General features: G+C 33.7%; 1 protein-coding gene across 5 annotated transcripts in view; it reads left to right on the top strand.

Annotated features, from left to right (window-relative positions):
- Positions 1-24297, top strand: part of Tbc1d8-9 (TBC1 domain family member 8/9) — a 57798-nt gene that overhangs the window by 18145 nt on the left and 15356 nt on the right. For all 5 annotated transcript variants that reach the window (XM_069847806.1, XM_069847805.1, XM_069847808.1 and 2 more), the window contains 10 exons: positions 6616-6692; positions 8511-8567; positions 8673-8877; positions 11285-11493; positions 13362-13456; positions 15050-15268; positions 17274-17477; positions 17565-17823; positions 18940-19012; positions 19816-19971. In XM_069847806.1, the coding sequence (XP_069703907.1) occupies positions 6616-6692; positions 8511-8567; positions 8673-8877; positions 11285-11493; positions 13362-13456; positions 15050-15268; positions 17274-17477; positions 17565-17823; positions 18940-19012; positions 19816-19971 (1554 nt within the window). The remainder of the gene's footprint in view (positions 1-6615; positions 6693-8510; positions 8568-8672; positions 8878-11284; positions 11494-13361; positions 13457-15049; positions 15269-17273; positions 17478-17564; positions 17824-18939; positions 19013-19815; positions 19972-24297) is intronic.

The following is a 24297-nucleotide window of genomic DNA, read 5'->3' as shown; positions in this document are numbered from 1 at the left end:
GTCAAAGCAAGCGCATTTTTCTGACCTTGACGTCGTGCGCGGGCATCGAGCGCTAGATATGGAAAGAAGAAGGGTTGTTGTATATGAATAAGCAGCCTGTTGGATTAAGAAAATAGTGGTGCACAAGCTTCATACGGAACGTGAAATTTTATGTCATTATTTTTATATGGCTTTTTTCTGTTTAGTATTATCTATATTGTCTGTAAAACGAAAGTACTAACACGAATTTCTTAATATTGCTGTTGTGTTTTAAACGTTAATAACATAATGAAGAGTTAAGAAGAAATATTCACATAAATTCCATAGTAGTACAACTATACTGTACTAAGTGGATGAAACACATCATTCATAAGGGAAGTGATATCCCAAAGAAAAAGATTGAGTATGACATGATAAGTTGGAATTGATACTGATGGTATTTTTAGCCTTATAAAAGTAATCAATGAACTAATCAAAACAATATTATAGTACAAAGCAAAGTTACCTAGGTAAGCTTACTGTATATGTTTTAAGTGTAACTAATATTCCATAACAAAACTCTTATCGCATTATGCTTTCAAGATGATACTGGTGAGCAACTTTCTATTATCAGAATATTAAATTATTTTCTCGAAACTTGTTGAAGCTATAGAAGTGACATTTTACAACACATGGGCACATGTCTTTTGCTTATGATGTAACAGTAGTTGCTTTGTTAATTATTCATTTCCTTACAAACATTTTCCATGAGAATATTTTCAAAATTTTTAATACACTAAATTCAGTAATACATATATACGGTATATTAGATTTACGAAAACATTGTTTCAGTACCTGTAAGGCTGCTAAATAAATAGGCCTATATCTGAGAATTTCACTTTTCCATTAATAAAAATTTGAGAAAATATTCCTTTCGGATAAAAAAGAACTTGTGAAAAATGAGCATTAAAATTAAAACTTACATTCTTATAATGCACATATAGTTCTCAGACAAATCTAAAAATTAACATGGATACAGTTTTAATAAGTTCTCTTCCCTTTATCTATTGAATCAGTGCTGGCCATCCCTGAATATAGCTCGACCAAGCGGCATATACTACCTCTTTCGTCTGTCTCTTTCCTTTCTGCTGTAAAGCGCTCAGGTTCTCCTGAGCTCTAAAACGCGCGCTTGCGCCTATGGGCATTAATTGACATGACTGCTGTATGGTGTGGATATAATGGGACATTTCGAAAAGAAATGAAAGTACATTAAAAGCATTGGAGATGGATTTTTGTAGGTGTAGCTATGGTGTGGTAAGAACAAAAGGTTAGAAATAAGATAATAAGACAGAGAATGGGAGTATCAGTGAATATAATAGACACTATTGAAGGCAGATGTCTGAATTGGTATGACACTTAAGAAGAATGCCAGAACCAGGGCCGGTTTTAGCAGGTGTGCAGTGCGTACGTGCATCCAGGCATCCAATTCCCTAGGGTGTGGCTGATAGAATAACATTGAAATATAATTTAACAGTATTTTAATACAGTGATTGGCGATGAAATAGGAAAGTAGCTACCCTCATATCTCCTGGCTTAGTTGCCTCATTAATAATGTCTTATTGATATCACTTATGAGGTTCAAACCTGTCTCCGTTCAGTTGATTAAACAACAACAAACATTATTAAAATATATTGTACAATATTCACAGTGTTAAATCTTTAACAAATATTATAATAAATTGCAAAATTTCCGTCTTCCTATAGGAAAATACTTGCACCATTGTTTCAGTTATTTATTGTTGGGATGAAAAGAAAATAGAGAGGAAATAAGCAGTTATGTAATTGAATATTAATGTTAGGAGTAGAACGAAATTTCACCATTTTGATTATGAAAGTCCCAATAAAGAAATAAGAAATCTAAAAGAATTGTTTGGAATACAGTCTTTTTATCAACTTCGAGCTAGTGTCTAAGTGAAATGAAGATGATAATTCCAACAAAATGAGTCCAGGGTCCAGCGCCAAAGTTACCCAGTGTTTGCTCTTAATGGGTTGAGGGATAACCCCGGAAAAATACCTCAACCAGGTAACTTGTTCCAACCAGGAATACAGTTTTATCTAATAATTTATTTACATTTCTTTGTCAATTCAGAGAAATGACCGAAGATGAAATTAAAAAAAAAAATTGTTTTGATTTAGACTTTCCCCTGTAAATTAATTATGGAAGCGCAAATATTAAAGATATTGTTGGTACTGAGCTCTTCAATGAGCTGATAACCTACAGAACTTTGCACATTACAGTACAGAAACTGACCCATTAAAAACTCTACATTTATTACAAAATAATAATAATAATAATAATAATAATAATAATAATAATAATAATAATAATGATAATAATAATAATAATCTAATGTCATCACTTCGTAATCTGTTCATAGCTTTGATAATTTTTTTTCACGTCAGTTAAGTATAGTATTAAGTGAAGGGAGTTTTTCGAAAATCAGACTTATAGAAACTTATTTAAGAACATCAATAACCAGTGCTTTTCTTCTGGAGGAAAAGGTTGTGAAACTCTGTGTAGAATATATTATAATGGCTGAGGAATTATTACTATCCAGCGCATGAGAATTTTGTCATTTTTAACCTCCTTATCGCCGAACTTCAAGACTTTCAAGGTCTAAGCGGAGTTCAAAGAAAAATTATTATTAACACATTTCTCGGTTTCATGATGAAAAGTACAAGAAAAAGGTGAGGAAAAAAGCACTTTCAGTGACGCAATAAAGGTTTAATAATTTAGGATTGTTAATTATAGAAAATTAATTACGTGAAAAATTACAGTTATCAGATGTTATTGATGAATTGGCAAATAAGAAAGCAAAAAAGAGCGCTGTTCTAATTTATTGGGCAACAGTTGCACCTATTTGAGGTTTAGTACATTTTATAACTTATTTTTATACTAATATTTTATGGATTTTCCTTTGTCAACTACATATTATACTGCCACAAGACCATACTAATAGCCTTCCCTGGGATGAGTGACTTTACTTGCAATCTGCACTGTTTTGGGCGGCCAATTATCTCTAGCACACAGGCTCCTTACAGCCCAAAACCGGCCTTGGCCAATAGTAAGATGGTCTTCAAAAATATATAATTGGAAACCATCCAAAAGAAGAAAGAGAGGAAGATCTCGACTCTACTGGAGCGACTGTGTCAGAGAAGCAATGTAAGATCCATGTGTGTAAGATGATAACTGGCAAGATAGAAGATGGTGGAAGTTTGGATGCGAGAAATGCCATATGGTGTAGTTCCACTCGCAGTACTACTACTACTACTACTACTACTACTACTATATTGACTGTACCTTCTTTACATTACACTAGACTACTCTTTATTACACTACCTCGCATTACATTACATACATGTAGATATTAAGTACAAAATTATGTATGAAAGTGGACTGCCAAAAGGAAAGTAAGTGTATGATTCTATTCCTTTGAATGTTATATCTGTCATTTACATCTAATTATGCTTAATTCATTATCAGAGTATGAAGAATAAATAGGTCCACTGTTAGGGTGTTTGCTTTCTTGTTATGTATGCTATTAATAGCATTCATTGATATGTGCAACTTATAGTTTAATATAATGATTCTGCTGGCACTCTGTGTGAATGCATTTATTTGCTGTTGAGGGAAGCTTCATTGATTTGCTTCTGAAAATTCCTTATTTGTAAATTGCACTAAAAATTATTACCCTTGTAATTAATCAGTACTTTTATTAATACCATTACTATATCTTAAAAAAAAAAGACATATCTTCCACTTATACGAATATATAAACCAGGCCTGCAGAATTCGCAAAGTAGAGGAACTATGACGTCAGCCTCACTCCACTTCTATTGGGCATGATCGACTTCCGCCCCGAGAATGAATGTTGATGCAGCCGAGCATAACTAGAACGCCATGACTGCACAGGTAGAAAAGGTGGGTGGGGTAAAAGAGGGGAGGAAAGCAGTCGCACTCGAGAGCTACAGTTTTGCAGGTCTGATATAAACGAATCTTTAGTTCATTCTTTTGTATGAAACACCGAAAGTGGCACTGATACATGATTATGATTTTCGTTAATGAATACCTGTATTTTATTTTAATTGACATTTCATAATTCGTTGTTCATGTTAGAGGTTAAATTAAAAATAGAGAAAGCCTTATAGTTGTTGAAGTGTTAAATATGAGTTCCCACATTTTCTGTTATTAATTTCCTGGTGTTTTTAAGTAGATTCACGTTGTGTATTCTAATTAAATTAAATTAAGATTTCTCTCCAAAAATAATATTATAGTTTTATCACAGCAGATTATGTGATACTTGGAGTGAATGGCTGTGAGTTAGCTTTTATTATAGTTCAGTTTCTTACTTACTGCTACACTCAATCCACACTTATTCCATTTTCTCTATACCAGCATTGGTAATCTCGTATTTATTTGTGTAATGGGAAAATGGAGCTTAAATCAAGAATTTCTCTCAGCCTCACTATTTTCCAATTAGAGAAAATCAGCAGTTCAATAATTGTATACATATATAATTATATTGCTTCTACTAAAACGTAAAGAAGAAAAAACAAGATCTTAAAAGTTAAAGAAAATTGCTCGTTATTATAAGCAAGATAAGAGTACATTTGTATATTTTACTTTTAATAATTAATATAAACGCACAAATGAGAATTCGTATTTGAATATAATTTGAACTATGAAATATGCTGGTAAGTAATTGAAGATCCATTCCTCTTCACTTCCCCAGCACATAAAGCAAGCAATCAATCAATCATGCTTAGTAGAAAGTAGTTATTACGTGCTTCGGCTTGGAAGAGGGCACATTAGCAGTCACATGTCTAAGTAAACACATTCTTTGTTAGTATTAGAATAAACGTAAACTCACCTTTATCACTAAGAATTTAATATACACTGTTGCACTTCCCTCATTTTAAAAAGTTATTAGCATTTACAATCTTTGTGAGGCAAGTGTCCAGCATTTAAAAGTTTATTAATCATTAAATGATTATTAGCACAGTAATAGGCATACTAATTTAGATTCGCAAAGAGTGTTACCATACTGATCGCCACTATACATAAATCATATATTTAAGAAATTGCTTTCCATTTCATTTCTTCTTCTAAAATATGTGATTAATGAAAATGAATATTGGCTAGTTTTTTTATGCTCGACCATGCCGAAATGTAGTAATTATATACCTGGTAGCAGTCCTTTAATGCATGTCATTAAAGTACAGGTGTTCAGCCAATGACAACTCAGCTTACAGATGTTCAGCCAATGACAAGTCAGCTTTGTACCGTTATAAAACCGCAAGTATCGATTATTCTCGGATATGCAATCGAAAGAGAATTAGCGAAAAGTCACGGAGGCTGGAAATCCAATACTGTCGCAGAAGGTTATGTTCTGTTACTATAATAATTAGCGTTAATTGTAAATAATATTCAAATAAATTCAATTTGTCATCTCGTTTTTCAATGTCGAATTCAATAATCAAGGTTATACCAAGTTTAACGGGATTACACCAAGGTCAATGACATTATTGTTCCTCGAAAAAAATCAATACTTTCGCGTCTGCGCACATCTCACAATTCACGACCTAGAACAAGGTCACTTCCGATCTTGTCAGATACAAATAAAATGTATACATCTGAATAATTTCAAGTTAGAAATATGGTCGAGCATAAAAAGTCGTATGAAACTCGCCTATAATGGTAATTAAGAAGCTCGTATGAAAATTATGAAACTCGCTTGCGCTCGTTTCATAAACATCCATACTCGCTTCTTAATTACTATCATTATAGGCTCGTTGCATAATGTACTATTTTTTGTGAAATTATGGCATACTACAGAGAGGCAGCGAAAAGTTACCGCATTATGCAGGGAACGCTGGGGAACAGATTGCCCAAAATCCATTGCTCAACTCACCAGTAAGCTGTAGAAGCGTGGGTGGGCATGTAGTTTCGTTACGGTAAGCCTAAAATTTCTAAGTAATAGGAATGGAATGCGCGGACAGCAGGAAGCGTACGGTGTGGAGTGTTTGTTAAGCACACATTATTATGTACTGATGTATTATTACACTTGTTATTGAACATTATTTGTGTTCGCTCTCGGTATGGCGATATACAATATTGCACAACGAATATTTCTAGTTGAGACATTTCTCCTAAAGAAGAAATCGTATGATAGTACTGTTCGCAAGTTTCTGTGCCAGTTCATGATGCTGCAATGCCTTCGAGACAATACATAACCAAGTTATTGAGAAAATGGCGAGAAATAGGGTCTGTTTTAAACAAAATGAGAGAACAACAGAAGAGGGTATTAACAGAGGAGAAGCAAGAATTGAAACCAGACTGAAATCTTCACGCCCGCTCGTGCTGCTACAGCTTACCAGCGAGTCGGGCAATCTGTTTCCCGATGTCCTATGCATAGTGCGGTAACTTTTTGCTGTCTCTCTCTGTATTTATTCATAAATGTATTCTGTGAATTATGAGGTACAACTAAAATGCCTTATTGGTTTAAGAAGAAAATTTATAATATTTCCTTATATAGTTACAGTCTACATTTATAACAAATATATTTGCAATATTTATGGCACTTGTTTCTTTTTCAGCACCACTTCTCAATGTTTCTTCATAAATCTGAGACCTTTGCACTTATGGAACAATTAACAAATTTAGCAATGAAACAGTAAGTAAGTCTTACATTAAAAATTAATGTCATTAAAATAACACATTCTTTCTTATTATACATATTAAACATAAATTCAAATAACCGGTGTTTTGGCGCAAAAGTTTGTCACCTTATTCCTTGGCCACATTCTTCCAGAGCTCTTCATTTGCAAATTAACAATATTGTCACTGCCATGTTACGTATTCTATCTGCTCTAATTTCTACCTCAAGAGCGTACAATAAAATAACAAAGATGAGTGCCATCTAACATCACTTTTCCTCCGACGCTTACTGATTAAAAAACATAAGAGAATAGAATATTTTTTCTACCAATCAGCATATAGCTGATGCATAATTTTATTTTGTAGCTATAATTATTACTCAGAAGCAATCATTTTAGGTAACACAGCCGGCAGCATCTCTTTTGCCACTGCATTATTATGTAACTAACAAAAATTAAGAACAAAATCGTTACAGCTACTTTTGAATATGTCACACTGAGTATTTTGTGGTTTTTTGGTATAAGGACTTTAAATAATTTTACGTTATTTTTAAGTAAAAATTATTTTATCTTATACTCGTATTTCGTGGATGGATCGACTTGTAAGTACTGAGTAGAAAAAAAAAAATCAGACGATTAGTTTAGAAGAAAAGCCTAAAGAATGGTATGTAGTGTTTCTAGGTGTCCTGTATTTGAGACCAGAAAAATTTACGGACATAGTGTCATAGATGGTCGGTAGTTTTTTTTAATCCTTGTTTTTTTTTCATACATTTTATATAGATGTCAATCAGTCACTTTATTTTATTCATAATAGTGTTTTTTGAAATCTGGCAACAAAGCAAATTGATTTAAACCTACTGATAATTTACATGAACACAACCTTTACATTTACATATTTTCAATCTGAATCCCAAATATAATTAATAGGCCTTCTAAATTTTAGTACAGTAATAAAAATAAACTGATGGTCAGTAATATAACAGCTTTAATGATGTAAGACTAGGATATTTCTTCGTTATACTGTATTTTAATATGTTAGAATTGCATATAGAGTGTTAGTTGGAAGGCCGAGAGAAAAAGACCTTTGGGGAGGCCGAGACGTAGATGGGAGGATAATATTAAAATGGATTTGAGGGAGGTGGGATATGATGATAAAGACTGGATTAATCTTGCACAGGATAGGGACCAATGGTGGGCTTATGTGAGTGTGGCAATGAACGTGCAGGTTCCTTAAAAGCTATTTATGAGTAAGTAAGTATATGTTTGAGAAAAATACCTTTGAGGAGGCCGAGACGTAGATGGGAGGATAATATTAAAACAGATGTGAGGGAAATGGGATATGATGGTAGGGACTGGATTAATCTTGCTCATGATAGGGACAGATGGTGGGCTTATGTAAGAGTGGCAATGAACCTCCGGGTTCTCTAAAAGCCATTTGTAAGTAAGTAAGTAAGTATATGTTTGAAACAGTGCTCATACATTTCTGTCTCTCTTATAGTTCCTCGGTTTTTCCTTTACTCTTGTTGCAACTGTCCATTATTTGCATTTTGAAAACCTGGCAACTCTAATTGTATGATAGAAATCTCTTTTTCATATCAGGGATTCTCAAAATTGATTTCATAATCACATTGCTTATTCTGTACTCTGTACTTTGTACTGCAATAGAGTAAAATTTATAATACAACATGAACATTGACTGTTTTCGACATATGAACTGCATTTAAATATTATTAACATAAAACATTTTCTTTAAGTGATGCTCTGATAAAGTTTGTGTAAAAGTGTGTTGATTTGACTACAACTTCATTCTAATTCAAGTGTTTGTTTTTTTCAAGGCTCATTGATGAAAAAGGTGGCTTCAATGAAGACAGAGATCTGCTCAATAAGCTTAGGTACTTCATATCTGTAGCTAGTGTATTTATTGAACTTAATTTTATAACTTACATTGTAAATGAGTTGGTTTCAATATGTGTTGCATGTTTTTATTTTTGCTACAGTAAGAATGTGCCCAAGAAACCTTCCTTTCTGAAGCGTGACCTTGATGCCAGGGCACACTCAGAGGCATATCGTTTGTTGTTTCGTTTACCAGCTTCTGAGAAGCTTGATGGCAGTACAGATGCGACACTATGGACACCATACAATAAACGTCATGTCTGGGGTCGAATGTTTCTGTCACAAAACTATCTCTGCTTTGAAAGTCGTGTAAGTAGCATCATTCTATTTTAGCTCGTTAGTTTTTACGTTTCTGTTTTCATTTGAAGTACAGGTATGTATTTGCAGGTTAGGGTATGTTCACTTTAATTCCAGAGGGTCAAAAGATTTTTCGTTCCTTCTCTCTTTCGTTTTTCATTAGGCCTGCAGTTTTTCTTTCTTTCTTTCCTTCCTTAGTAACTTTCTCCTTTGTTTCTTTTTTCCTTTTTAATTTTTCTTCACTTTCTTTTTTCTGTTTAATGTTACTTTTCTTCCATTTCTTATCCTTTGCTCATTCTTTCATTTACTCTTTAGTTATCTTAATCTTTTTTTTTCTTTTTTCCTTTCTTTATTTTATTCTTTCACTTCTTCAGCAACCGAGATAATGCATTTTTTTTTGCAGTGGCAGGGTCCTTAACTCACTGTTGTTCACTCCAACTTTACGAGCATGCTCATAGATGTCGCAAGTGCCAATAAGCATAAACCACTTAGTTTGTTAAAAACGATCTAGACTGCACCACAAGCATTGGATCTACATTACACTCGTATGATGATGATGATGATGATGATGATGATGGTGTGTTGTCTGAACCACAGGTTTGTCCAATACAAGTTACAAATTCAGGGTAGATTGGGATTCGAACCCAGGCCCCTGACTTATAGATCCAGCGCACTAGCACTGAGCCACCATGGCTGTTATGTTCTTTGTTATGTGACTTATATGATAATAATTAATCTTCCTTTATATAAAATTGGATTAAGTTCATTACATTATATTGATAGATAGGGTTATCCTATTCTGATCATTAATATATTTCATTTTAAATTCTGCCCAAATTCAACCTCGCAAATTTCAAGCGCACTAATTAACAATAGATCCGTAATAGAAAAAACAACAACCAAATTTCTTGGCTTACAAATCGATAATGTGTTAAAATGGAAAAATCATATTAAAGAAATTACTCCCAAACTAAATTCAGCATGTTTTGCTATTAGATCTATCCGAGAGATAGTAAATATCAATACCTTAAAAAAATATTTTGTATACTTCCACTCGGTATTGAGTTTTAGAATAATATTCTCAGGAAATTGTACAGATAGTAACAGTATATTCCTAATACAAAAAACAATAATTAGAATAATTGTAGGTGCCAAATCTTGGAAATCATGTAAGACCATTTTCAAAAAATTTCAAATAATGCCAATGGCTTGTCAGTATATTTTTTCATTAATAAATTCCTCGTATGTAATCGTGAAAACTTTGTAACTAATTCAACAGTTCATGGCATAAAATAATTACTTTCATACTCCATCAGCAAGTCTATCGTGCTATCAAAAAGGAGTGCATTATATGGCAGTAAAAATTTTGAATAGCCTCCCTATAGATATAAAAAAATCAAACTGAAAACATAAGATTGTTTAAGACCAAATTAAAGAAGTAACTAATTTCTCATGCTTTCTATTCTGTAGGTGAATTTATGACATTCAACAATGCTTCATGAATATTTCTGTCTTGTATTAACATAAGTATAGATAGCCTGCTAAACATTTGTGTTGTACTAGTAGATTATATTGTAAAACTCTTCTGTATATATTTCAACTAGACTGTGGCTATAATTAAGACTTTATAGTACTATTAAGATTTTTTTTGACATGTTCCATATTATAGCTGTGAAGCGATGTACAAATATCATGGAATGTAAATAAATACAATATAATGTACAGGCATTTTACGACATTTCGTTTAATTAACAATTGTTTTCTATTCGCAAACATACAGCCATTTGTATTAATACCTTAAATAAAAAAAAAATTGTTTCGCTTTTTATGCGGTGAGTGTAGAAAGATCAGAGCTCATTATGAGCTGCTCATTAGTAATGGAGACATCTCTTCAGACTTACTCTCAAAGTCAGTCCTTTGTGTAAAATGTGTCAGACTGAATTAGAAGTATGGACACTTCTACCAGATACAGTGTACATATGTAATATCAAAGGAGACTTTTTTTCCTCAGCCTCCCCCCCTCGCCTCGACAATTAAGAGTCCAATCCAGATTAATCAAAACTAAGTGCAACTAACAAATCCAGCTATTGGCAACTAGCAGTCCAGTTGTGATTTAATATTCTGAAAGCCACTGGCGTAGCTCAGACATTTGCTTGCTAATTTGAGCTTGTGGTTGGGCATAGGTTTGATTTCCTCTCAGGCTGATTATCTGGTTAGGGTTTTTCCGAGGTTTTCTCAAATTGTAAGGGAAATTTCAGGTAATGTATGACGAATCCTTGGCATCTTGCTATAACCAATTCACCGACACTAAATAACCTAGGAGCTAATTTCAGAATTTTTAATAGGTTATTTAATTACGTTGTATCAATATGGTAAGAATAAATAAGTAAGATTTAAAGGAGTTTATATCTGTTTACAGGTTAAAAATTTGGTGAGTGTAGTGATTCCTCTCCGTGATGTGCGTCTGGTCGAGAAAGCAGAAAATCAAGCCTCGAATACAGCTGTTGATAAATCAGTCCTTATAACAACGTGTGGTCGAGCAAGCTTCCTTTTTGCTCAAATACCAGATCGAGATTTTGTTGTGCAGAAGATATCAGAGTTGCTATCCAGAACAAGAGTTGCCCCAGTGTAAGCCACTTTCTGTTTCTTATTGATACAATGTTGTTTATAATTAGTCATTATGACTCATTTAAATATGATATTTTTTAAATTAAAATTCATTTGAAGGGTAAGTGGAAAAAAGCAGATGTCATTTTTTTTTTCTAATTCGAGTTAGTGGTGTCATTCGATCCATGAAGAAAAGAGGCTTCTATTAGAGATATGAAATGAGGAAAGAAGCAGTTTGGTCAAGAGTTATTTGTTCCCAAAGTTTTGATGTACTGGGGAAAAAACCAGGGGAATCAAGCGAAACAGTGAAAGAAGTCATCTAAGTTACTTCTATCATTAGACCACACAGTATAATTCGTATCACTATGTAAAATCTCGATTTACTTATTCGGGCAGAAATATTTCAATTCTCAAAGCAGCACCTTGCCATAGTGCCAACATTGATGTTTCCAGTCCCTTGTTTTGGTTTATCTATTACGAAGCCCAGTTCATCTTTAGACTTCTTTTGCAAATGTCTTTTTTTCTTTTTGCTACAATATGTTTTTCTTCCTTCTAAACTCGTTATTTTTTTCAGTGGCAGCTTGGGAAGCAGGCATTTCACAAATCTAATTCACTCATGTAAATGGAAAGGCCAAATTCCAGGTTCTTTTCCTTAACTGGCCTGGACATATAGCCTACTTCTCGAAATCATTAATATCTTTGGTAGTTAGTCATCAGATATATGTAACATCGCTGTGTGTATGTAGTTTCAGTTACTGCATTGCATATTTTTCCATCTCTCATGGCAAATAGTAAGTAGCAGTGGTGATATTCAGCCGGTTCGCACTGGTTCGGACTAACTGGTTGTTAAATTATTTCTATGTAATATTTCCAATTACCATGGACATGTACCGTATATGTTTAACATAGGTACACATGAGAGAACTGGTTGTTAAACTTCTTGAATATCACCACTGGTAAGTAGTATTAAACATCGCAGTTACGGCCTTTAAATTCAATATCTATTGGTTTTAGAGTTCTTATATTCTCGTCAGCTCGCTTCTTTTCACGTATAGTATTATCTACAGTATCTCGAAAAAAACAAGTCGCAATAGTCTACAGTGCCAAGTTGATGAAGGATGAGGATTATGCCAAATTATTTTTTAAATCTACTACTCTGCAATTTCCACTTCGTAAAATTTTATTGGCACTAAAGAAATCATAAATATGGAGGCATCAGTATCGCCACATTCCTCCAATTTCTGTGTATGTACACGGTATTACCTGTGTCATCAATTCCTCACATTGTTATTAGTGACATATTGTTGAAAGATCACATTAGCATTCAGCTGGGCTCATAGTGCTGTTACACTAAGGATTTTGAAATTCTGCCATTTTTTTTTGTTTCACTGTGGATTTCGAAATGGGTGCCCATATTCAGTGCGAGGAAGACTTAACTCTGCGTCAAAAAAACAAAAGGCAAGGTTTTGCGGAGTACATCTGTTTCTCTGCTGTTTCTCCTTTAATCGTCATCAGTATTAATAGACTTTATGTGATAGGAGATGGAGCAGATAAGGAATTCTAGCATTGGCCATTGGATATTTTGGGAAAGAAACAGATTTGTAAGAATGTAGTTGCAGCTAATGTGACAAACCTTTACTCGGTAGAGATTATTTTATTTTCTTCGTGACATGTGTAGTCAGAAAGGACATGTCATTTAAAGATTGCAGTTCTATTTATCGTGGTATATCTATAGCTCAGTCAAATGATTGTCCCTTACCAAGTAACATTTCATTCCCAGCAGATCATGTGAGATTTTTAAAGCAGAAAGTTGTACTTTGTATTATCATCTCATATTCTCTGAACAGGCTATACAATATATTAAATGCATTTTTATTGTATATGTTCAGAACAACAGGTCCAGGTGGTAATGGCGATAACACAAGTAACCACAGCAGTTCCAGTGGCGTCAGTAGCTTCAGTCAGTGTGAAGAAGTTAAAACAGGTACTATTATGGAGATGAATTTACTACAAGTATTTATGATTCATCATATTTGTTACAAAGACTCATTTTCATTTCGCTTCTATTTCACAATGAACTTTATGCTACGTATATTATATCATAAAGTTCTGAGATAATTATTTTGATGTTTATACTAAAAACACGTAATTTATGCTTGGGAAAGTAATACAATTATTTTTTTTGTAGATATTTTAAGCTGGACTCTCGTGTAATTTTTGTATTTTAACTCATTCTGGAAGGGACTTAAAGAATTTCAGCAGCTAGAGCAGAGGTTATTTGGATACTCTGTGAAAAGTAAACTAATACAGTAAAATCTCGTTAATAAGCTCCTGCTTATAATGCTATCCTGTTTATTACGTTCTTTTATACGGTTCCTTGACATTTCATATATAATTCTGCATAATTTTACCCTCTTGTAATGCTTCCAAATCCTGTTTGTAGCACTTTTTTCGGATCGGAAATGAGTAAAAATTCCGGATTAACTAAGTGTTAAAAGTGCATATAGAACATTGAAGATAACAAATGTCATATAAATTGCGAAACTTATAATGTTTTAAAAGCATGGTGAAAAAATATGTTGCTGTGACTATACTGAGTGTCATTGCACCAAGAGTGCAGGAAAGAAATTTTACTCTCTTCCTTACTGGGCATTACTGTCGGAAGTTGCACTTACTGGTACTTTATTTTGTATGAAAGGATTTTAATACTCAAAAGTCTTCCTGTTAATACATTCCTATCATTTCTGTAAAAATTTAGTCATTCTTTGAATTCTGTGGAGTGTGCAGTAAGTTTGCATAACGACCAGTGAAATGAATGTCCCTTTCATAATGGATGATGATGATGAGGATTGGACTTCTGTACAGGAGAAGTTGGGGGATTTTATGTCAATGGTCTAGTGACCTCAGAAATCCGTGATTGTGGATCATGCTGCCACTACCACCCAAGATGAAGACAGTGATAAGGAAATTGAATCTGCAGAGGAAAGTGTCCCCACACCAAACAAAGCCCTTGGAGCAGTAAATGTACTTCGAAAATACATTACTGTTGCTCCTAGCAGTATATCAAGTGAAATTGTCTGTATAGTTCCTTGGACCACATACAGACATTTTCATGACGTGAGGCGAGAAAACGACAGGTTACTGGTGCGTAGTCACAAGTCGTGTTAAAAAAAGTTAAGAGAGACTGGAAATGTACAAAACAAAAACCGCAGGAGGTGGCAGCACATTTTGGCCCAGAAAATCCTAGACTATAATAATACTTTGTGTAGAATGGCTTTAAATGAAGCTATGTATTTTACGTTTGTGTTAATGTAATAACAATTTTTGTTATTGACGAGTGATTGTATAAAAGATTCTTTTGTAGACCACATAATGGAAACCAATATCACACCTGTGGGCATTAAAAGTGCCGCTTAACAGTAAGGTTCTAAATATGGTGCAGTGTATATTGACATCTGCATGGGAGGATTAGAAGAGTTGTTACTATGATAAGAGTAATTTACTTTTACTTCTGAGATGACTGAGTTAGGAGAGCTCTGATAATGGACTAAGAGTTTGCGGGTTTAATCACTTACAGATTCATCATGGTCACCGCAGCCTCCACTGATGACGCTATTCAAATTAGATTCTTCTCCAGAAACCATTGCAAAACAAGAAACGAAAGAGAAGATGTGGGAACTCCATTTTGCAGAGTATGGCCGAGGTGTCTCCATGTATAGAACGACAGAGATTTCCAAACTTGTACTACAGGGTGTACCTGATAGGTTACGAAGGGAAGTCTGGATGTCATTTTCAGGTATGGTATTATGGTTTTAAAATAATTTGAAATTGTTATTTAAAGTAACAATATTGTGGTTCACCGCTGTGGCGTAACAGTATGTCTTACTGTGAAACGAGTGGGTCTGTAGTCAAATCCTAATTGGGACACGTTACCTGGTTGGGGATTTTTCCGAGGTTTTCATCCTCAGCAACTTGAAGCAGAATTGCAGGGTAACTTCCGGCGTTGTACCTTGGACTCATTTCGCCTTCATTAATTTCATCTTCATCTATCATCTTCAATAGTTCCAAGTCGACCAGGAGGTTCAGCAGATGTGGTGCTGTGATTCACTTACAGGTGCATCTGCCTGGGGTGTTGCATATGATCCCAGGGCTTTCACAGTGGACTATGACAGCTCAGGGATCTGGTAGTTCTGTGTAGCTCCCTTAAACAGATGGTGCCATGATGGATCACGGTATCTATGATGCTGTGATCTTCAGGTCAATACAGGGAGCAGCAGGACGCAGTACATGATTTGCGAGCAGATGCCATCAATCTGAGGAGAGCATGGAATGTCAACAGCGAGACTCCGTCAGACCTGGATGTTGTAGCTGAAATGATAAGATGGCACCAAGCAGTGAATTACATATTCACAGGAATGTGGACCTAAGGGCTACAACAATCATACCACAATAAGGAGGTCGACACAATAAGCCTCAGACAGTTGCAGAGCAAGCCTTCAGCTTCTCCTCAGAGAAGAAAAAGAAAAAAAATTATAAAAATATATTGTCGCTGCCCCTCCAAAATGCATTATGTGTGTGTTTTTTTTTAATATTTTGCAGGGGAAAGAAAGAAGCATTTTCATTTTTAATTCCCTTGATTTTCAAAGCTATTTCCGGTATAATTTCAATCATTAAAAGAAAAATAATGAAATTATACTGAAAGTAGCTTTGAAAATCAAGGGAATTAAAGGTGATAATGCTTTTTTCTTTCTCCTGCAAAATCTTTTTAAAACACATAGCGGATTTTGGAGGCACAGCGACGATATATACATGTTATTTTATTGCGGAATTTAACATTAAGCAGAAGTGAAAATAACAAAAACGTTACACAATAATTAATAATTATAATCAGTATCATCATCCTATCAATTACTAGACCATAAGGCCTGTTACAGTCTTAAGTTTTTCTAGTAAATATGATAATGATGATAACAAGTCAGCATTATACTATTTATACTACATGTTTTACACGTTTCATAACAATTAAGTTCCTTATGATGTTATCAATGATATTGTTCTGCATAGTTTGTTTTCTTGAGCTGTGATTCAGAGGCCATATACATGAATGAACTTACTTACTGTTCACTTGAATAGTAAAATATCTTACTTCATTATAAACTATGTAGATGTATGTAATTGATATTCCCCATAGTCACATAAAATAGCTATTCGTGTATTGTATTTCTCATATTTTGTTTCTTATTAAACTGGGCTTTTTAGATTTATAGAATTGTAAAAGGTATAAGTGGTTTATGTTGAGACTCATATTACCTATTTGTCTAATAACCAAAATTAAATCTGTTGTGGAAGTGAATTTCTGTCTCAGGCTTTCCTTTTCCCCAGAAATATTGCATTGTGACTATTCTACCAGTGAAAGTAAGTACCTTTGCACTCTTGGATTGTGAATTTCTGGACTTGTGCCGCGTTGTCTCAGTTGCTGGAGCTAACGGTTTTTTCATCCTGCTATGATCGAAATGGTAGCTCCAACAACTGAGACAACGCGGCACAAGTCCGGAAACTCACAATATAGCCATGGAAGCCTACCCCAACACCTTTGCACTCTCTTTTATTTTCCTTTTAGTAATTCTCTTAAAGAACTTCAGGTTTCAACAAAGTACTCGTACATTCATTGCAAGTAGAGGAATGTGCAAGTGTAATTTTCTGCAACTTAGGACAAATTGACTACTTCTCCCCAGCCTTCCTTCCTTTTTCATTCATGACAAAATTGAATACAGTAATGCGATTGATTTCATTTATTCTAGGTGCTATAAATGAGATGGCTACAAACAACGGGTTGTACAGAACATTGGTTGATCAGGCTCTTGGTAAGCCTTCAACTGCCAATGATGAGATAGAAAGGGATCTCCATCGTTCGCTTCCAGAACATCCAGCCTTCCAGTGCGATATTGGAATCAGTGCTTTGAGGAGGGTTCTGTCAGCTTATGCTTGGAGGAATCCTCAAATAGGTAGAAAGTAATTTATAACCTGAAGATATTGTAATGTATTACACTTGGAGCAAAGTGTACGCAATGTAATTGTTTCTGTTGTACCAGGCTACTGTCAGGCTATGAACATAGTAGCATCGGTATTATTGATCTACTGCTCAGAAGAGGAGGCTTTTTGGCAGTTAGCAAACCTTTGTGAAAGTTTGCTTCCGGACTACTACAACACAAGAGTTGTAGGAGCATTAGTAGATCAAGGAGTGCTTGATGATCTCACTTCAGAACATCTTCCCAATCTCCATGCCCGACTTGATGAACTTGGAATGATTCGAATGATATCCCTTTCGTGGTTCCTCACAATCTTCCTCAGGTATGTTTTGTGTTAAGTATTTCTTAATTGCACTGATTCTAATATAGTCTAAACAAGGAATGATTTACGCCTATTGCAGGGTTTATATTTTATGTCATGTCTGTATCTATGTCTCTGGTCCTTCATTATGAGTATGCATGAACATTATTTGAAGCATCACGTTGAAATTAATAAATATGTATCAAAACAATGTACACATAGTTATCTACTCATGTCTTCGTCGAATATGGACATTTATTGTAGAGATTAAAAGGAAAATCTTATATGTAAAACCATAAAAATTCATGGAAGGTTGTATGTTAGAGCTCGTAGGAAATAAGCGTTTTGATCTTGTAGAAGAATGGAAATTTGGAAAAATACAGTAAGAAAGACATGTAATTCTTGCATGTAAAGAGCCTTCAGAAAATAAAGCATCCAATATGCTCAATATAATTTTATCATTTCTATATGTTATGAACGTGACAAATGGTCAATTGCAAGGGTTGTTTGGAGTTGAAGTGCTCTCTATATTTGTTTATACTGTAGTTGTCACAAGGTGGAAGAAAAATCTTTTATATATCACCCATTCTTGGTTATGTTTACTCAAATAAATTTTGTCTTTATATAATTTTAATTTATCAACTGTAATGAAAGGAAAACAAATCCTAATGTCATGTGAATGGTAAAATTTTTTTAGGATCGTATCATTACATAAACTGAACTGGATTGATCGTCTGAAAGATAGTTGAAACATTGTTAAAAATAACACAGAATGTTTTTTTTATATAGAAGAACGAGTAACGGTAAAAGTTAACTTGATAAATGTTTTAGTTTCAAATTATGGAAGTAATGGTGAGTTATTTTTAGGAATAAGTTCTTTATCTACTATTTCAGTTTTCAGAGGATTCAGTCACACTGTCTTGTGTAATTTTGTGCATTAGATTATTTTGCTTCGTTGTACAAATTTGTAGCTTAAAAACAAAGAATTTAAATTCATCAGTAAGGGACATTTTTCAAATATCCAGAACTAACAAGAGATATGACTAATTCTCTAGCAGCAATAGAGCAATGTTAATAGCCATAAGGAAATATTTTTCTTTTAATTGTAAACATTAGAATAATTATTTTCTTTTGCAGTGTAATGCCTTATGAGAGTGCTGTGAATATCATTGACTGCTTTTTTTATGATGGTGCCAGAGTTATATTTCAGGTAAGCGCTATATTATAAGATTTCATTATATGCCAAATATAAATAAGAGGAAAAAATTTAAAACTTCGTAAAAACATTATTTGACATATTACTTAATTTTCTCTGTAGAACTAATAGAGTTTGAGGTACTTTTCTTATTTTATCAACTTTTTAATGCCACCATTGAAGTCCTTCGCCTCTCGATTTAATTAGCCTACATTACAGTTTATATTTCATTGTTACTTTCAGTATCCCAAACTCTCCTTCCAGTACAGTCCCAAAAATAAAAAAATACTGATGTTTGTAATTAAAATCTTTCAACACGAAAAAATAAAACAAAAATTGTAATAAATGAAAATTATTCATAACCACCATATCAGCTCAGAGTTAAAGGGATTATAAATATAACCTTAAAAAAATGTTATTTAATTTTTTCCTTTCTTCCCTTTCCTCATAATTTGACTGTAAATTTTTTAAGTCCCTATTATTTATACTAAAATATATTGCAGTGCTAGCTCACACAGCTGGATATTTTTTTCAGGGGGAGATAACATTCAAGTGGCTAAATTTTTTTAGTAAAAAAAAAGTGATTGTGGATAATAAGTAGAATTATTGCATGAGGATAATGGTACCTCTATAAAACCTGACCCAACGTCTTCTTTATCAACATTCAACTAATAGTACTTACTTTCCTAATCATGTTAAGGAAGTAATATTAAGTGTTTAATCAGAGGAAATATTTCTGAAATCAGATAATGATAATAGTGATGTAGGCATTGGATTAACAGCTATTTATAAGATTTTCTGTAATGGAACATTTTCAGGTAGCATTGACAGTGTTGGAAGCAAACCAGGACAAGCTTCTCACATGCCGGGATGATGGAGAAGCAATGCAGCTTCTTGGTGATTACTTGCAAGGAGTGTATAATGAAGAAGGTCAAATAACACTTCGGAATAAAGATGGCGAAAACATAAATAAGGTCTCAATTCTTGTTCTTTGCTGTACTTATTTATTTTGTGGCAGATTAAGCTTTGTCTTATGATTTATTCTCTTCGACTTTAAGGAAGAGAAAGTTATATAATATGATGTTTAAAATAATTTCCTTTAATTTAATATTAAAGACATTCCTGACACTTGTGTAAATTGCATCCAATTTAGGTATAAAGATTTAATCTGTATTAAAATAACTCATTCCAGCTACAGAATTCACATAGGGCAGAAAGTTTAGCTGCAATATATATATAGTCGTAATCATTTCTTTTAGAGTTATCATTGATTGAATGACTACATCTATATCATTAGATTTGAGGCCTCCAGATTCAAATTCGACTTAGGACAATGGACTTTAAAGGACAATAAAATTATATGTATAACTTCCTTCTATGTAGGACTGAAGACAAGTAGAACAGATGGTTCTGTGACATATTATATTACAATTTTCGATTTCTAAGTGAGAGATTTCCAGTTACAGTTTATTGGCCTGTTGAAGTAAACTCTACCAATAGCCATCATATTCTGTTGACCTTCACTTTCCAGGTAGTTACCCACCTTAGAAATAGACAGTGGTGTCGTTCTAATTTTTTAACAACCATTTCTTTCCACTAATTACAGCAAATTTCATAAATGTGATATCAAAAATATTAAATAAAGTAATAATAAGCAGCTACAAATAAGGAAAATTGCAATGCATCATGCTGTTACAGAATTATGTGTAAATTAATTTTAAAACCCCAAATGCTGACTTGCGTCATGAAGAAGTCAAGTACGGAATATTCACAAAACCAACCGTCTTTGAATATCTGACCACATTGACAAATTGTTTGAAACATTCTAAGATGCGTCTACATATTAACTTATACTATGTACTGTTACATCAAGCTGATTTATGGCCGTGTGCACCATTCTCGATCATCTAGCCCATTTATCAGCAATCACGGAAACATGGTTAATTCTTGACAATGATCAAGTTACAGATGCGGTGCACCGACAGTTTCCCTCGATCAACTCAGTACCGTCAGCTGACGGTACGCTCGCTTGAGGAGAATCATCTAAGCGCTAAGTTACCGCGTATAAAACAGCGAACGAACGCACTCTATCAATTATCACTTCGTTTTTGTTTGTCGGACTGCTTTCAAACATCCTCACAGTTTTCAAATAACAAGTTTCAATAATCATGGAAGAAAAAAAGAAAAGAGCACCGAACTTCTCACAGTTCGAAGTGGGAATTCCTTTAGAACTCGTCAGCAATTATGCATCCATATTACAGAATAAAAGTACTGACGGAAGTTCTCTAAGAGAAAAGCAGGCTACCTGGTTGGATTTAACCTCACAATTTACATGAGTTATACGTGTTTACATAATTCCACATAATTTGTAACGTAATTCATACAGTGGTTATTTCATATTATTGATAATAATTGGGAAAATTTCAGTATACGGATATCTCACTGACAATTATCTTGAAATAGGCTACTAAAAAGAGCAGATTTGTGTTTGTCGAATGCTCATCATCTTGCTTACGAAAAGACACATTTCAGTGCCAATAATTTATTTGGGAAAATTTCAGTATACGGATACCTCACTGACAATTATCTTGAAATAGGCTACTAAAAAGAGCAGATTTGTTTGTCGAATGCTCATCATCTTGCTTACAAAAAGACACATTTCAGTGCCAATAATTTATTTGGGAAAATTTCAGTATACGGATACCTCGCTAACAATTATTTTAAAATTAATAAAAAAAAAAGAAAACAATTCGTCTGTGTATGTCGAATACGCAACATCATGCATACGAAAAGGAAGTTTTTAGTGCCAATTTATTTTGTGTGCACAAGGTTGGAATTTTGGAGTAAGAGGGAAAGGAAAGTACCCTTGTTCTGAAATTTATCCATTTATTTTGTGTTCACAAGGTTGGAATTTTGGAGTAAGAGGGAAAGGAAGGTATCCGTGTAATTTCTCTTAATTCAAGCGTAAATAGCCTAATTGTCCAAAATGTCATGTAGGTCCTAATAGTTTCAAACGGCAAATCTATAGCTAATAAGTGATAATCTCGCATTCTACAAAATGGTCATTTAGTTTTGCTATATTATTACCAGCATAGAATAACTGCTTTATTATTATGTTAACAAAATTGGACAATTAGGCCTAAATAATATTTTGTCAAGTAAAGTCCCGATCTTCCAAAGCAGAAACATATATAAAACATTAGTATATTTTGAGAAAAAAGAACATTTTTATTATTCATCTACAAACTTACTCTTTCTACAATAACACCAATTCTGTTATTTCCGCAGTAATTTGCGTGTTCAAGATACATCATTTCATCTTCAATTCCATCTACGTCAAATCGTGCTGCCATTTTGGTTTTCTCGACTTGACCATGTTCAATTCAAGATAATCGGTCCCACACCCGTGATCAAATTTGATCATCATCAACTTGCTTGTTTTACTTCGATCGAGATTGATACTCCGCAAATTGGCGTTGAAGATGGTCAAGTGCCGACTTAACCACGGTCGAATTTTAATCGAGAATGGTGCACACGGGCATTAATGCCAAATGCTCAGCACATCACCGCCACTTTGTAGCAATGCTATATTGTTTTTTTTTTTTTATGTACGGAAAATACTCGTCTTTTACAAAAACACTCGTAAACAATGTCGTATTGCATTTTCTCTCTGCCAAAAATCCAATATGGTGTTCCTGAGAAGTGGCAGCAGCAAGTGTTACCATGAAAGAAGAGTATTTTCCCTGGACCAGAAATACAATTTGGCATTGTTACGCAATTGCGGTGATGTACTGAGTATTTACCAATTTAACTTTTCACTTTCCGAAACACCAACCATTGTATCATCTATTTTACTTTCCTTAGATGACTCCCATCAACCAAGGTGTTAGACAAGGATGCTGTCTTTCCCCTCTGTTGTTTATTATATATATGAACCATATTTTTTACATTTGGAGACAAAGTCATCATACTGGAATTCAAATTAATCGATACACTAATGTTTGCCGACGATCAGGTTATTATCGCTCAAACAGAGGAAGCTTTACAGAGAGCCATTTATAATTTGCAAATAATCGCCTCAGATTTCAATATGGAAATCTCAAAAGAGAAAACGACAGTCATGGCATTTTCGGGAGAGAACCCAATTCCAAGTAAGATCATGATAAATAATACTTTAATTGAACGTGTTAATTCATTTAACTATTTAGGTTATAACCTCTCTTACATCACTGATGAAGATATGTCAAACAAAATATCTAAATTTATAAAAATCACTGGCGTGATTAACACCATCTTCAAATCATCCCATGTTCAGAAACATACAAGGCTAAAGGTATATAAAACACTAGCTCGACCGGTCCTCACTTACGGTAGCGAGGCATGGACAATCAGAAAAGCTGATGAGCAGGGAAAGGATTTATATGTAAATACATATTTACTTATAAAGCTAATATAATTTATATTTTGCATTATCTTTATGTTTCACAATGTGTAGGGTTGAAAAATCCTACTTTTATTTTCCATATTTTTCCATATTTTAGAGTTTAGTACATATTTTCGTTAATTTCCATATATTTTCCATATTTCATATAAAACAGTCCATATTATATTAGGTTTAACAATAAAACAAAACAAAATTCCATTAACTTTTAAAAATACATTTCAACAATAGAGATTTAAACACATGTTCAGTAATCCCTTTAACATCAGAGTTATTTGAAAATTAGCAGTCCTATCAACAATGGGAAAGTAAGTTACAAAACTGTATTAATTTAATTTAAAATTTTTAACAGACTTCAGTTGTGCAGCTCAACAGTTAAATGCCAGTCAGAGTACACATAGGTTCAGTTTTGTAAATCATACTATAAAGACGGTAAATATGCCAAAAGTACGTCATTCAGTCAATTTAAAATCAAAACTAACAAGTTACATTTCAGAATTTAAAGAAGATGGTTTATCAACTGACAATAAAATATTATTTTGTAATTTGTGTCAGTGTGCAGTATCATCTACACAAAAGTTCCTGGTGCAACAACACATTACAACTAGTAAACATCAGGCCAACAAACAACTAAATTCCAAGCAGAGACAATTGTTTTTAACACAACCAACAACATCGAATGTAAGATCTGAGTTTAACATCGACCTGTGCCGTTCTCTCATCTCTGCTGATATTCCTCTCTACAAACTAAAGAATAAGGTCTTCAGGGAATTCCTTGAAAAATATACTCAACATACAATCCCGGATGAGTCAACACTTAGGAAGACGTATGCTCCATCCATCTACGATGAGACAATAC

Source organism: Periplaneta americana, chromosome 15 (genome assembly GCF_040183065.1).
Source record: "Periplaneta americana isolate PAMFEO1 chromosome 15, P.americana_PAMFEO1_priV1, whole genome shotgun sequence".
NCBI lineage: Eukaryota > Metazoa > Arthropoda > Insecta > Blattodea > Blattidae > Periplaneta > Periplaneta americana.
The sequence above is the reverse complement of the archived record's forward strand: the minus strand, read 5'-3'. Positions and strand labels throughout refer to the sequence as shown.